Source organism: Lepidochelys kempii, chromosome 10, assembly GCF_965140265.1.
Source record: "Lepidochelys kempii isolate rLepKem1 chromosome 10, rLepKem1.hap2, whole genome shotgun sequence".
NCBI lineage: Eukaryota > Metazoa > Chordata > Testudines > Cheloniidae > Lepidochelys > Lepidochelys kempii.
The window spans coordinates 13272125-13286216 of NC_133265.1; the positions used below are offsets into that span (position 1 = coordinate 13272125).

The following is a 14092-nucleotide window of genomic DNA, read 5'->3' on the forward strand; positions in this document are numbered from 1 at the left end:
TAAAGCAGAAAAAAGTCAAACACAGCATTGTTTTATTATAATTTTATGAGTTCTATATTCATTACAATTTTTTTGTAGTCTGAAGGGGTTATGCTCTACTGAAGTTTCTCTGAACTTTTCTCAAAAAAAAAAAAAAGGTGAAAACATATTCAAATATGAATGTAGATTTGTTTGTCCAGCTATAACGTCAATGTTATTGATTAATCTAGTGGCATTTTAGCATTAAGCCTTGCCATGGTAAAAAGGGATATAAAATGGTTCAAACAGATTTTTGTGGCTGATGAACATTGTACCCCTTCTATCTCCTTAGCTTTGCTGATATTCCAGACACATTCGATAGTAAAGGGTATCTTAACAACCCATGTTAAATGACAATCATGCCATTATTGGAGTTTATGGTACTTCCTGACGTAAGTCATCAACTTTATTGTCGCTAAGAATGCACTTGATAATTACTGGTACCTCTGTATAAGGGATATGTGAGACTGAGAATAGAAGTAGTTGCTTAATTGTGATTTTTTTTCAAGGGGCTTATTTGTGACTATATAACAATTGAGTGTTTTGATTTTTCAGTCAAGTATGTAATGGTATTTAATAATTTTATTTATTTTTAACATACAGGATTTAGTGACTGCAATTCCTATGTGCTCTCATGTGTTAGTAATAGTTTTACAGATTAAATATATAAGAACAGCCGTCACTCCCACATAATTTGGCAACAGCAGCCTCACTCCTCTATCCCCGCCATTATGGTGCAGAAAGAGTGGGGCTTGTAATTGAAGTAGGAGCCTAAGTGAGAGCAGGGTAAGGAGGACTTCAAGCAGTGCAACCCACCTTCCATGCTACCAGCAAAGCAGCCTCTCCTGCTGGCTGCAGATTGCGGAGGAGCCTGCTAGAGCTTCTCAGGGATGTATGAGGTGAAGGCTGCTAGAATCTGCCAAGAGAAGTGTGAAGGCTGGTCTCCACTACGGGGATATCGATGCTGCTGCAATCAATGCAATGGGGCTTGATTTAGTGGGTCTAGTGAAGACCCGCTAAATTGATGGCAGACCCTGGTACTCCAGCTCCCCAAGAAGATTAAGATAAGTCGACAGGAGATCATCTCCCATTGACACAGCGCAGTGAAGATACTGGGGTAAGTCGACCTAAGCTATGTCGACTCTAGCTACGTTATTCACATAGCTGGAGTAGCATAACTTAGATCGACCTACCCCCATAGTGAAGACAAGCCCTGAGACAGCACTGGGAGCTGTGCAGTAGGTGAGCCTTGGAGGACAGGACTGAGATAGCAGGGGCTGGAGCATTCCCAGATGGAAGGGAAGCTGTACCCAGTGGAAAGAGGAGCAAAACTGTTAAGTAAATATAAAAGCAGCATACAGAAAAATTGGAATTAGTAATAGTGTTCTATAACTTTGCTGAAATTAACAAAGTGTTAAATCTGTAGAAAATATAAAGTAGGATGTTTATCTTTCTGATATAATTGAAATGCATAAGCTCAGTACATAGTTTATTTTTGGATGTAGATTGTTCTCTTCTTCCCCAAATTATCTTCCCCCTCCCCCATCTTTCTCCTGACAAACACTACTTTTACCTTCTTTTTTAAAAAAACAAACAAAACCCTTAGGTGACATCCTTTCCCTTTGGACTCACTCCCCACCCTTTCCCCAACCCCAGGCAGTCTCTGGTAATTTCCCCCAGTTACTAACAATGATCTTGATCTGAGCTGGAGTGGGTAGCTGTTTTCCATGCCTCTTGGAAGTATTGAAAGTCTCTAATAGTGTGTATTTTATGGATCAGCTTTTTCCAGAATTATTGGCAAGCGAATACATTTCTCTTATTAGCAATTTTAAAAAATTGAATCTGTTCTCAAATGGAGACCATCTGGATCACTGGTAAATTATTTTTGTAAAAATTTTATTTTTGTTAAATTGTGTTACAAAAAACTGGGTTTAGTATCCTAGATTTTTAAACTTCAAGAAAAAAGACACACAACATTAGAACTCTATAACTAATCATCCATTTCACATTGCAATCAGTATAAAAATAGAATAAGAAATTAAAAAACTAACCCAATCCACCGTCCAAAGAAACAGCAGTGCTTTCTGGAAATCCCAGTTGAGCCTGGCAGCCTTTGCTGGGTACATCAGTCTCATTTCTCAGACATGTCCCAGGTCTGAGGACATGTGTCCACATAAAACCCACCAACACAATTGGCATTAATTGGCCCCATTGTTGGCAAATCAGTGCCTAAAACTAAGGAATCAAGGGTAAAACCTATCCTTTCACCTATCCTTTCGTTCCAGGCCAGGTTTAGTCTTATTGGCAGGACATTGTGGGGAAATCTTTGTTGTTAGTGTCTGAGGTTTATGTGTTCTGTGACTATATAGAGGGCTTCAGGGCTCATCCTTGCAGCCTTGTTAGCTTGTAGTGTAACTCACGTTTTGCCTCCAACACAACTCATGCCCAGATTTAAAAATCTCTAAACTAAATTAAGTGGTACTTTTGATCTAGCTATTCCATCAATAGGTGTGGTCTGAAGCTCCAGTGCTGCTGACTTTAGGAATGTAATAGGGGATGCAGCATCTTGAATCAGGCAACTGCTAATCCAATCATTTTGTGCTTGTAATTAAGTCACTCTGGAGCTCCAGTGGCTAGTTTGAGTTGAGTAACTTGCATGTACTAATTTGAGCTAAATGTTGCAGTGAAGGCAAGTCCTTAGCCTCTAGCGCTGCCATTCCAATGTATTTCATCAGCACTAAAATTCACGCCCAAACAGCCCAGCAATCAGCAGCCTATATCTCTTGCATTACAATGAAAGACAAAGGCTTTTTCCAGAGCAAACTGGGTGCCTAGGAGCATATGTACATATTTCATGTAGTATCCACTCTTGACTTTTTTTAATTAATGCCATTGGTTAATTTTTGGTGATATGGCCAGAAATAAATGTGGACTATTTCTCAGCAAATTAGGCGAGTCTGGCAGGAGAAAGAGTGGCTAACAGAGCTGATGCTGGTAAGGGAAGGAAAGTGCACACTACCGTTTTGGTAAATAGGTTCAGCCTTTATCCCGTAGTGATAAAGCGATAACTTTAAAAAACATAACCATATAAACCTTAGCTGAAGTTTCTTTCCCTCCCTTGGCTGTTCCTACAGTACCAATTCTGTCCCAGTTCTTTCTAGTGATACTCCCACCCCCTTGTATCCTGTTTGGAACTAAATGGACCTTCCTGCTATTATGTCCCAGCAGTGATTACCCTGAATCTTAATGGAAGCGTCGAGCACCTGATCCTAGGATGACGTATATATTCCAATAAGGGGTTTTAGTCCACCACCCTATTACATACCTTCCAGCCCCTCCCTGGGCTCACCTTCATTTTCTCCTGTTCAACCCATGCAGGACCCAATTCCCAATCTCATGTTGCTGCCACTGAACCCAGTCGCCTCACTGCCTATGGTGTTTTCCTTGTCATGACCATTAGCAAGGGCCCAGTATGTGCCCTGGATTCCAGGGAAATGCTTTAGTCTCCCCTCCTGGCAAGAGGGCCATGGTAATAAGGGGGACAGAGTCAATTCATATGACTCCCAAATAGGGAAACAAAAGTCATGGATTCTGTCCAGGAGTCGCATGCTGACACAAGTGTAGTATCTCACTCTTGACAAAGACCTCCTAACTTACGTTTGGTCACTCCCAAATCTCTGAGGTCTTGTTCTGTCCCCCTTCTAGTTGTATTGGCACTGTGTTCCTGTCAGAAGCCCGCTCCTTGTGGCTTTAGTGGGACCACATATCTCCATGTAGTCACGCTCCAGAAACAGCAGGACTTTTTTATATGTGCAAGTTGGCCACTCTGGAAATTGACAATAGGTCAAAGGTGTTGGATCTTTACGGGATTCTGGGCAAGCATCCTTTTTGGTTCCTCCCTTGTTCTTCTATGTGGAAGTTCTACCATCTGTCCAGCTGGATGTCCTCCTTTATTTTTAGGACAGGGCAATGGTTATCTCTAGTGGCTTAACTTCCAGTTAGTCCTCTTTGTGTGCCTGTACCAGGGTGCACTGACACCAGCTGTCCACACAAGCCTTCACCCTCTCAGGCAGACTTTCCAAGCACTGTTCCACTGTTATAAAATCCAACTGTTCCCTGACCACCTGGGTATTATGCCTGAGCCGGTGAGTTCCCAAGCCATCAAATACTGAGCAAAGGAATGGGGTTGCACCCCTGACGGAAAGAGCTCACTTCAAAACCTCTGCTGGTAAGTCTCCTATGAGACCTCCCAGTCAGTCCAAAATAAGTCCTTATAGTCTTGTAACCTGTGGCCGCATGCCTGTCCAAAGCCTTGTATGAAGCTTGCACTGCCGTGTCAAAAAAGGGGGCAAGGGAGATTAAATGTATAGTTCATGATTCCTTGCCCCACTGAACTGCAGTAACTCCCCACTCAGAAGAAACCAGGTAAGCCTCATTTGCATCTGAAACTGGTAGTTATTGGACTTCAGCCTGTGCTGATGCTGCAAGGGGGCTTTCTGAACTGGCTGATAGTGTAGTTGCTGTTCTACCCTCCATATCAGAATTTCTTCCATTTTCCCTCTTTGTGCAGTGGGTATTAGGGTATCCCAACTCTAGGACCAAATGCTAGTCCCTACCCTGTTCTCAGCAGAGTACACAGAACCCGCATTAGAGTCCAAACTCTCCCCTCTTGGGATCTACCTTTATTTATAATTGTTTTGTTTTTTTAAACACCTTATGCTAAGATTCACTCTTCCTAGAGGCTTCACCTCCAGGGCCTTCACTGCCCTAGGCCTTTATTTCCCTCTTGCTCAAAGAGACACTCTCACCTCCTTTATAATCTGGATGGAGCTAAATGGATCCATCTCTCTCAAAAGACTGCTATGTCCACAAGGGGAATGAAGGCAAAAAATCCCCTGATGGGCTCCAAGAGGGAGGGTGGAGGGAGGGGAGAGAATGTTCTCAGGTTCACACAGTATTTTTTTAAATTATGGAATACTGTACAATATATCGCAGTTCTGCCAATATCACAATTTCAAGACATTTTTCACTCTTGGGCCATATTTTACTGCTATGGCCCTTCGAATTAGCCATTATTTGTGTAATAGATAAATATTGTCAGTCTCTAGTACACTAAATTCCAGTTGCATGGAAATACCATTGTGAAACCAGAATGTCTTTCCCTCCTGATTTTGTCTTTGGTAAAGATGCTTTTGCTGTGCTTTTGTTTAGTTCCGTGCTTGTGCATTGAAGTCATCAAGAAAGCATGCTGTTCTGGCAGACGTTAGACTTTTTGTTTTGGTTTAGAGAAATTCCAACATAAACCAGTTCTTTTCATTTTAAAATCCTTGACGGTAGGTCCCAAACAACATTTGTCTTCAGATATTTGTAAAGTAGGTCTAGTGTTGGGCCAAAACAGATGGACAGTTCTTGATAAAACAAGTGAAAAAGTTTCAATACTTTGTGGGGGGAGGGAAGTCAGTGAGACCCATTTTCACCATGTATCTCTGTTACTGGCATTTCAGGACGATTGTTGGTAGTATCTTTTCTGCAGACTTTTGTGAGATTCATTAGGATTTTCAGTATTCCAGCCTGGCATGGTTTATGAAGACAAAGTATGAATATCAAACTAATGCAGTTCTCACTAAACAAGACTATCTCAGCAATATTCATCATTAGCTCATTCTTGGGAGTTCCAATGTTTTTGTGTATCTTTAATGTGGTCCTGGAGAGAATCATGATGTTGTAAAACAGACGGCATACAAACATTGTTATGGTTATAGTCAGCACAGCCAGATAAGTTCGAATATTCTCTCTTAGGGTTGGAGCTTCTGGTTGTGCTGCTTTAACAAAAAATAGAATAAAACAGAGTATCTGGAAAAACAATGGAATTCCAAACCCAAAGCTGAATTTAATAATCTCATATTCAGGCCATGCGAATAATGGATCTAACTGGCAGTCTGTTTCTTTGTGGTAGTTATCTGTGCCTAGCAATGCCACCACTACCAGTGATATGCAGAAGGCACATGTTAATACAAATCCAACACATAACATTGGACTTTGAGTTGCTTTGGTCATCAAAACAGTCCTTGGTGGGAATCTATTGAGTAAAAAAGCAAGAAGCATCAAAATCAGAAGATATTGAGAACTGAAATAACTCACATTGAAAAAAAACGACAGCGCTCCACACCCTAAGTGGGTTGCCATTAAATAGTGAGGTCTAGTTATGACAGTAAATGAAAAAAATATCATTACAATATTGCTGATGGTGAAATAAAAAAGAAATATGTCTAATTTTTCCAAGACACTATGCCGCAAATAGTTCTTTATGAAGATGGTCAGGATAAATATGCCGGCTGTTAAACCTGTTGGTACAAAGAAGGCAATGTAGCAGTGCATAAATCTTGATATGACATTTTGAGAAACTATGAGGTCTTCTATTTCGATGGATGGGTCAAAGCTCCGGCTTGGATATCTTATCCATGTCATGTTGTGAGAAATCATCCTTCTGTGTAAAGCTATTTCCTTTTTTATGAAGATTGAAATGGCAACCTAAAATGAAAGTAAAACACATCTTTAAAAATACAGTTTAAATGGTCCTTCATTCACATGTTTTTAGATTATTTATAGCCACATATTCCTGAGCTCTTGTTCTTCAAACCTATTTTTTCAGTATAAGGTAGTCACCTTTTTATATTTTATAAACCTTACCAATTTCATGTTAGTAATTTCCAGGTAGCTTATGTAGTTTCATATTTGTAGCAAGACAAATCCTGACTGCTCTACTCTTATCTATGCTCTCATGTCCCCTTTACTTTCCTTCCTCCCTGTTAGTCTTTGAGGATGTGAAACTAGTGCAGTTCTGCTGTGCAGAGGATGGGAAGGATTCAGTGATCCTACAGCCCCGTATGCCTTAGACCGGGGATCTGTAGGGTGCTAGAGAAGATGTTGGATCTGTTGCTGTGTGGAGCCACTCTCCCTCACCATCTTGCCAAAAGGTGATGCATACCATATGCAAGGAAACTGCAGCCTGTAGACTAGAGGTGTAGTCACAAGTGGCTTCATTACAGTGCTGTGGTCAAGATGAAGATTCCATGTCTCTTGGCCCCTGCTGACTGCCTTGGAGCACAGTCTGTTGTACTCAGGCTGTGTGCTGGGAGATGCAAAGATACACAAAACATGGAGAAAAAAAACATATAATTTCCTTTATTTTTAAGTTTTAGATTTCTTCTGTTATGATTAGCTTTTTTCATAATTGCAGTCCATGCTGAAGAGGCCATTTAAAATTATGGGGAATTACTGTTTGAGAACTACTCAGAAAGAAATGTCTTTTTGTAGTATTAGATTGTCATCCATTAATAATATGGTCATTTTATTTTAAATACTACAGAGGCCTAGACCTTGTTATGCTCTAAAGACTGGCAAAATTTAATTTATCTCCCTTAAATTTTAGATTACATTCACAGATACATTATGCTCTTATTTGTCAAGTTTCAGACAGGAGCATGTGTTTTACAGTTGTTATAAATTCCTGAAGATAGGGGTTTTTAGAGATAATGCTGACATGCTGTTAACTTTAATGGGTCTATCTCATGTTGTTCTAATAATTCTGCTACCATGCAAATGTTTTTTTTTTTCTTTTAAGCAAATAGGAGGCTGTGTAGGAAAATAGTTGTTTGTTCAAGAGAAACTGAACGCAATAAATATGTGTATAAATTTTATAGACCACCTAAAAGCATGATTTATTCACTGTCAAAAAGGTAGTTTCTATGCACTTTGTACTGGTAAGTCAGCTGCTTTGGAAAATATGGACTTGTTTCTCATTGGGTAGGTAATTTAGTTACAAAGGATGAATATATAATTTTGAAACAGCTCCTTGCTGTAGATAATAAACTCAAATAGTTTAATTGTTTGTAATTAGCAAATTACAAGTTTCAAACTTCTACTGATCAAGTGTGGTGCTAGCATTGAAAAATGGTTTGGCATATCTATAGTTTAAAAATATAGCATGCTATTTTCTGCGCTTTTTCTTCCACTTTCTTGGCGTACAAGCATTTTAATTTTGCACTAAGTCATAGTTTTAATGTAAGTTTCTTCACTTCATTCAATTGTATGTAAAGCTGATCTGTTCAAGCAGCGTCTGTAGACAATGAATGAGAAAGTGATATGACAGCACACTGGTTTTTTTCCCTTATCTGAAGGTTCCATAGAGCCCACGTTAATGACGAGAATAACGTACCTCCAACTGTACATAAGACTTTTTTACACAAAGGATCTGGTGATGTAAACTCTTAATATGAAGGCATTTTTTAATTGACAGACCCCCCCCCATAGAAAATTATAACCTTAACTTACGTATATTATGGAGGTAGATTTTTATTAATGTTCTTTATAGATAAAGCAAATCCTCCTAATTCTGTGACTCTCATCTTTTTTCTTTTCTTCCCCCACCCCCTCACATTTCTCATACTTCTAATCACTCCCCAATTAGTCTGAGTTTTAATATTATTTCTATTCCAAAAGGTGTATGTGATTTTGATTTGTGTGTGTGTATTATAATCTTGTGACATAGAAATGATTGATTCTTTAGTGGTGTTTGTTCCCTTAAAAAGCAGTACTTGTTCTCTCCTAGACTGTTTTGCTGTTGGGAGTTCTCACTGTATGACTAGGAAAAGTACCACTGCAGAAATAGTTTCTGCAAACAGAAGACCTCTGTGGTACAGATGAATAGGCAGTGGGAGAAGAGCCTGCTGGGCTAAGAGGACATCTATATCACATCATCTTGCATGCTCCAAGTTTTCAACTCCACAGCACAAGCTACAGGAAGAGGCTGGTGGACAAAAGATCTTAGGTAACATTATCAAAAGCTCTGAAATGACTTAGAAACCTAAGTCCCCTTTTAAAAAGTGATTTTCAGTGGAACTTAGGCTCCTAACTCACTTAACTGCATTTAGCATTTTTACCTAAGATCTTGGTCCTAGTGGGGGATGGAGAAGGACATACAGAGGACAATGAAACTGTAGGCGGGGGAAAGTACACTCCCTGAGTGTATTAGTCATACATCCTTCCCTTCCAAATTTTGGACTTCCTGAAAGCATTTCTTTTAAACAACACTGATCAGGCTGGGTGTCCTCAAATTAGATCTTACAAACTTTATTTTGAGTGGTGGAGATGACAAGTTCAGGGTTCGTGTGAATTTCAATACTATTCCTTGCTCAAGAGAAAGAAGAGGACAGTCTTGGATTGTGTCAGCACAATTTTGGTAACAAAGTTTAACTTCCATTTCCTGTGCAGCTGGAGAACAAAGTTCATGAGTTAACAGTGATGACTTCTGTTTTCTCATGGGAGACTGTAAAGCATAAAAAAACCCAGATAGAGAAAATCCAGAAATTGTTCCTTACAAAATCAGATGGTGCAGTGCTACTCCCTTGGCTCTGCAACAACTACCTTATGTTGACGTGCTGTCAGGTGCAACTTCTCTCAATTGTTAACTGCATGCCAATCAGCATGCTGCAGCATAGGACCACGTGACTTGCTGCCTTTGTCCCTGTCTCTTTCTTGCTGCTTTCGTTCCCTTTCTTTCTGCCAGGGAACGACCCCACTGACCACGAAATACTAGTTTCCCCAATCCTTCTCCCCTTGAACATACTGAAGAAAACCCATGAGTGAAGGAAGGGGTCAAAGTAGGTCAAATTTTGGACCTTCAAATAGGATGTTTTTTTCTGTAAATGCTGCTATCCCGGTATGGTAGCTCTTTAGGAATATGAATGAAAGACCTTGTCCACACTACAAAGTTAGGTTGATGTAAGTCACCTTGTGTCAACCTAGTTGTGCGTGTGTCTATGCTATAATTTGTCTCCAGCCAATGTAAGTGCTCCATTACAGTTGCGCAGTAGCACCCTCTCCCTGGGTGGCATTGAGCCATGGTCAACATACTGTGGTTGATGCAGTGAGAGTATAGACACTACATGGCCTATATTGATCTGGTTACGATTGTGAACTCCACTGCCCAGGGGTCACTGAGACTGGAAGCCACCCTCTCTCACTTTATAAATCCTTTGTATTTTTGAAATGCCTTTTCCTGATTGTGCAGCTTGACAAGCACACCTATCAGCTCTGGCCTTGTGTGCAGCTGCCCAACTGACCATGGCAGCTATATGATCCAGTTGTGCTCCTGCTTGAAGTAGAAAGCGGGTATTGGATCTCTTGGGCCTGAGAAAAGAAGATACTCTGCAAGCTAACCTACGGAGCAGTCATGGAAATGTGGAAATCTACGAGCAGATTGCCTGGGGGGATGCAGGCAAAGGAGTGTGACAGGGATCAGCAGCAGTGCCATGTGAAAGCAAAGGAACTGCTGCAGGCATACCAGAAGGTCAGGAACGCCAATTGTTGATCTGGTACCAAGCCACAGACCAGCCGCTTTTACAGCTGAGATGCATGCCATACTTGGCAGAGACCCCACAGTGCACACCTGCGTGAAGGCTGTTGTGAACTGTCAGGAGAAGGAGGAACAGGAGGAGGAGGATGGGGGTCATATGCGACTGGGGTGTCCAGCTATGCCACCAGTGAGGATTTATTTAAGACTCCACTGCAGTGTGGTCAGTCCTGGTCGCTGAGCACGATGCTGGGGATTGAACCTTGGGTAAGCGTGTAAATGCATTTCCCGTTACAATATTTAAATATAGAGATGGTGCCTGACCTCAGTGTAACAGTACGCATATAGTGACTTTTTATTAATTTAGTCGTACTAGAAGACGCAACAGACAGAAGTAGGGTTATCTGTTTTTCCTTCCGTTGTAGAGTTAGTTGGGGAGGCAGAGCACTTTATGTGCACAGAGATGTTCCTTGAATCCTCCTTAGAAACTTTCGTGGAAGTACCCTGCAATCCTCTCCCAAAGTTTTCTAGACCTGGCAGTCTTATTTTTTCCCCCACGGTAGGTCAGTTTCCCACACCAGTCAGCAGTGGTTTTAGCATTACTCCTGGGGAAATTCTGCTCAACTGCAGTGCAGCAGAAAACCCCCCGCATCCCCCTCCCCCGCAGATTTCCTTTGCTTTCTTGCAGAAAATGGTTTCTGTGGGGAAGCAAAAAGAAGCTGCATCAGTACTCACTCACTACTCTCTGGCAGCTCAGCAGCTCAGATGCATCTGTTGGGAAGCCGGGGGAGAGGTAAATCACTGGGGGAGAGAGGTCTGGGGATGCCTTGGCTGCCCAGGGACATTAGTCCCAGCTGGGGGGCTGGGGGAGGATGGTGCTCCCCATCCCCCTCTCCTGCATGGAGCAGCCAGGGTTGGGTCAGGTCAATCCCCAGAAACTTCCCCTGGCTGCAGGAAGCTCTGCACCGTGGGAGGGGATGAGGCTTGGGGGGAGGGGCGGGGATGGTGTTCCAGGTCTGGGGTGGGTGGGTGCAGGGGGTTCCAGATGCACAGGGGCTGGGTGGACAGGGGCCGCAACTCCCCATACATTGACCCCTTCCCCCACCCACACACCTGGAACCTCCTCCCTGCACCAAGCCTCACCCCCTGCATCAGGAGCCCCCCTACACCCCACTGAGCCCCAACCAGCTGCACCCTGACCCCACATCCTGACCCCACATCCCAACAAGACGCACTTCCCCAGCTCCCCCCCCACAAACACACACTGAGCCCAGTCCACCACGCTACAGTACTATGGCTGACTGTTAAATTGCTCTTTCAAGACCTCCCTCAGCTGCATAGCTCTGCATTGAGTTCTTCTAATAGCACTTGTGTCTGGCTGTTCAAACCTAGCAGACAGCTGCTCCACCTCTGCCCTCCACCCCAGTGGCAGCTTTTCCCCCTTTGCCTCACAGGTATTATGCAAGACAAAGCAGGCAGTTATTATCACTGGGATATTTTTCTCACTAAGATCTAATCTTGTGAGTAAACACCACCAGTGTCCGTTCAATCTAACAAAAACACATTCAACTGTCATTCTGCACCTGCTGAGCTGGTAGTTGAATCTTTCCTTGGACCTGGTGAGGTGGCTGTCGCACAGCTTCATGAGTCTGGGGAGCAAGGGATAGTCTGGGTTCCCCAGGATCACTGTTGGCATTTCAAAATTCCAATGGTAATCTGCTGGTCAGGAAAGAATGTCCCTCCTTGGAGCTTTCTGAACAGTTCTGTGTTTTTAAAGATTACTCCTGGGGGAATTCTTTACCACTGTATGCATGCAGAATTCATGTCCCACGCAGATTTCTTTGTTTCCCTGCAGAAAAATGAGAAAACAAAGAAATCTGCGGGGGACACACGTCCCTTCCCCAGCAGCCTGGGTACGTCTGTTCAAGCACCCAGAGTAGCCGGCAGAGACATAAATCAGCGTGCGGGGGGGGGAGGGGGAGATTTGGGCATGCATACATGGGGAGATGTGAGTCACTGCCAGGGGTGTGTGAGTGTGTATGCATATGAGCAAGAGCGACTCCCTCTCAACTGGCTAATGTGGTGGGCTTTGGGTTGTTTGGAAGTAGGCATGATGCAGGCTCTGTCACCTCAGGCAGAGCAGAAAATGTAGTAGCCTGCCTGCAGAGTTGTTAATGTTCCTATTGTTAGTGCATTGTTCCCATTCTTAGGGCTTGTCTACCCTTACATTTTATAGTGCTCTAACTTGCTGGCTCAGGCGTGTGAAAAATCACCCCCCTGAGCGCAGCAAGTCTGAGCGCTTTAAAGCTCATGGAGGTGGATTACCAGGAGTGCTGGCGAGCTCTCTCGCGACCACACTCGTACTCCAGAGTGCTGCCGTGGGAGCGCTTTGAAGTTTCCAGTGTAGCCATGCTCTTAGTCAATTCCCCCAGGAGCACAAAACACATGTACAAGTTTTAAGGCTCCTTTACATTGCCAGAGTGGTGTAAACAAGCCTTATTGTAAATAACAGTAAGGGAATCCTCAGATAGGAAAATCTGTATGCTTCCTCGCTTTTGTCCCATGCCACAGTGGTATAGTGGGGTTAGATTACAGCTCAGGATCTATTTTAATTACCCATTTAAAAAAAAAAAAGACTTTGAAAGCAAATAAAACATTCATCAAGCAGTCAATAAAATGTCAGGACAGTCAGAACCAAGCACTTCCCAAAGTAGCCAGCCATGTCCTGATGTAGTTACCAAAGGGAAAAGGGATATTTGCTCTTTTGTCCAATGTGAACAGCCTTCACATAATGCATCAAAAACAGCTACACCAGCTTCTCGTGCTCGAGAATTTCCTACAAAACTGCATGTGGATGGGGACAAATTATTTGGCACATCCTGCAATGTTGTTCTCAGTCATGACCGATGGTCCGTAATTGTGGATATTTTGCATCAAAAAAACACAAACAGATGGAAGGTGCGGCTCAAGAGGAAGGCGGAAACAAACATCAGAAAATCATTACAAGTACACTGAAAAACAAAACACAGGTGGAGAAAGAATGTGTGGAGGTGAGTGGAAATATAAGAAAATGTTATAATACAGAAAAATAAGATAAGTAGCTTAGAAGAGCTATAGCGATGGGGTCTCTTCACTTGCTCTGAGATCTTGAATAAATAGCTCTGTTTTTAAACTTTTTTTTTTTTTAAGTGATCACTATGGTCAGTTTTCTGTTGATGATGATAGTGTAGAATGTATTCTGTAACTTTTGCACTTTCACGTGATGTTTTACAGTTGATTATAATTTAATAATGCATTTTTGTGATTGAGTGCGAGTCTCCTTGGATATAGAGGCATAAGCCAAATAACTAAATATTAAGGTTAGAGTGTGTGTGTGTGTGTAATCATGATCGTTCACTATAAATCTAAATTAAAATCTAGAAGTTCAGAATTAAATATAATATGAATACATGTATTAATACAAGATGAAAGATGTTACAGGATAGTAAACATTTGTGCTCACTCAAGATTTACCTAACTTTTACCTTCAGATTTGTACAATATGGGTGAGAAGATACTAGCAGATGCCAACATCCCTTTGTCAAAGACTGATCACCCACTTGTGAGAGAATTTCTTGACAGCAGGATCTGGAATGGTGGTGCCATTCCTGATAGGATACAACTGACTGAGACATCCTTACCTGATGTGTACCTCCAAAGAAAAGGAAAACTTAGAACTGA

At 42.1% G+C, this 14092-nt stretch overlaps 2 protein-coding genes across 7 annotated transcripts in view; one reads left to right on the forward strand and one right to left on the reverse strand.

Moving 5' to 3' along the window:
• CHLSN (cholesin) overlaps positions 1 to 14092 on the forward strand; it is a 242284-nt gene that overhangs the window by 43740 nt on the left and 184452 nt on the right. The window lies entirely within an intron of this gene.
• On the reverse strand, positions 1641 to 12066 carry LOC140918206 (uncharacterized). The gene is made up of 2 exons (XM_073362057.1): positions 11956 to 12066; positions 1641 to 6549 (listed from the first exon to the last, which is right to left on the reverse strand). The coding sequence occupies exon 2, from the start codon at positions 6499 to 6501 to the stop codon at positions 5476 to 5478; it is 1026 nt and encodes a 341-aa protein (XP_073218158.1). The 5' UTR covers positions 6502 to 6549; positions 11956 to 12066; the 3' UTR covers positions 1641 to 5475.

What these genes read in the sequence shown, in the direction of transcription:
- LOC140918206 (XM_073362057.1), bottom strand. Translation starts at nt 6,501, where the DNA reads ATGATTTCTCACAACATGACATGGATAAGATATCCAAGCCGGAGCTTT.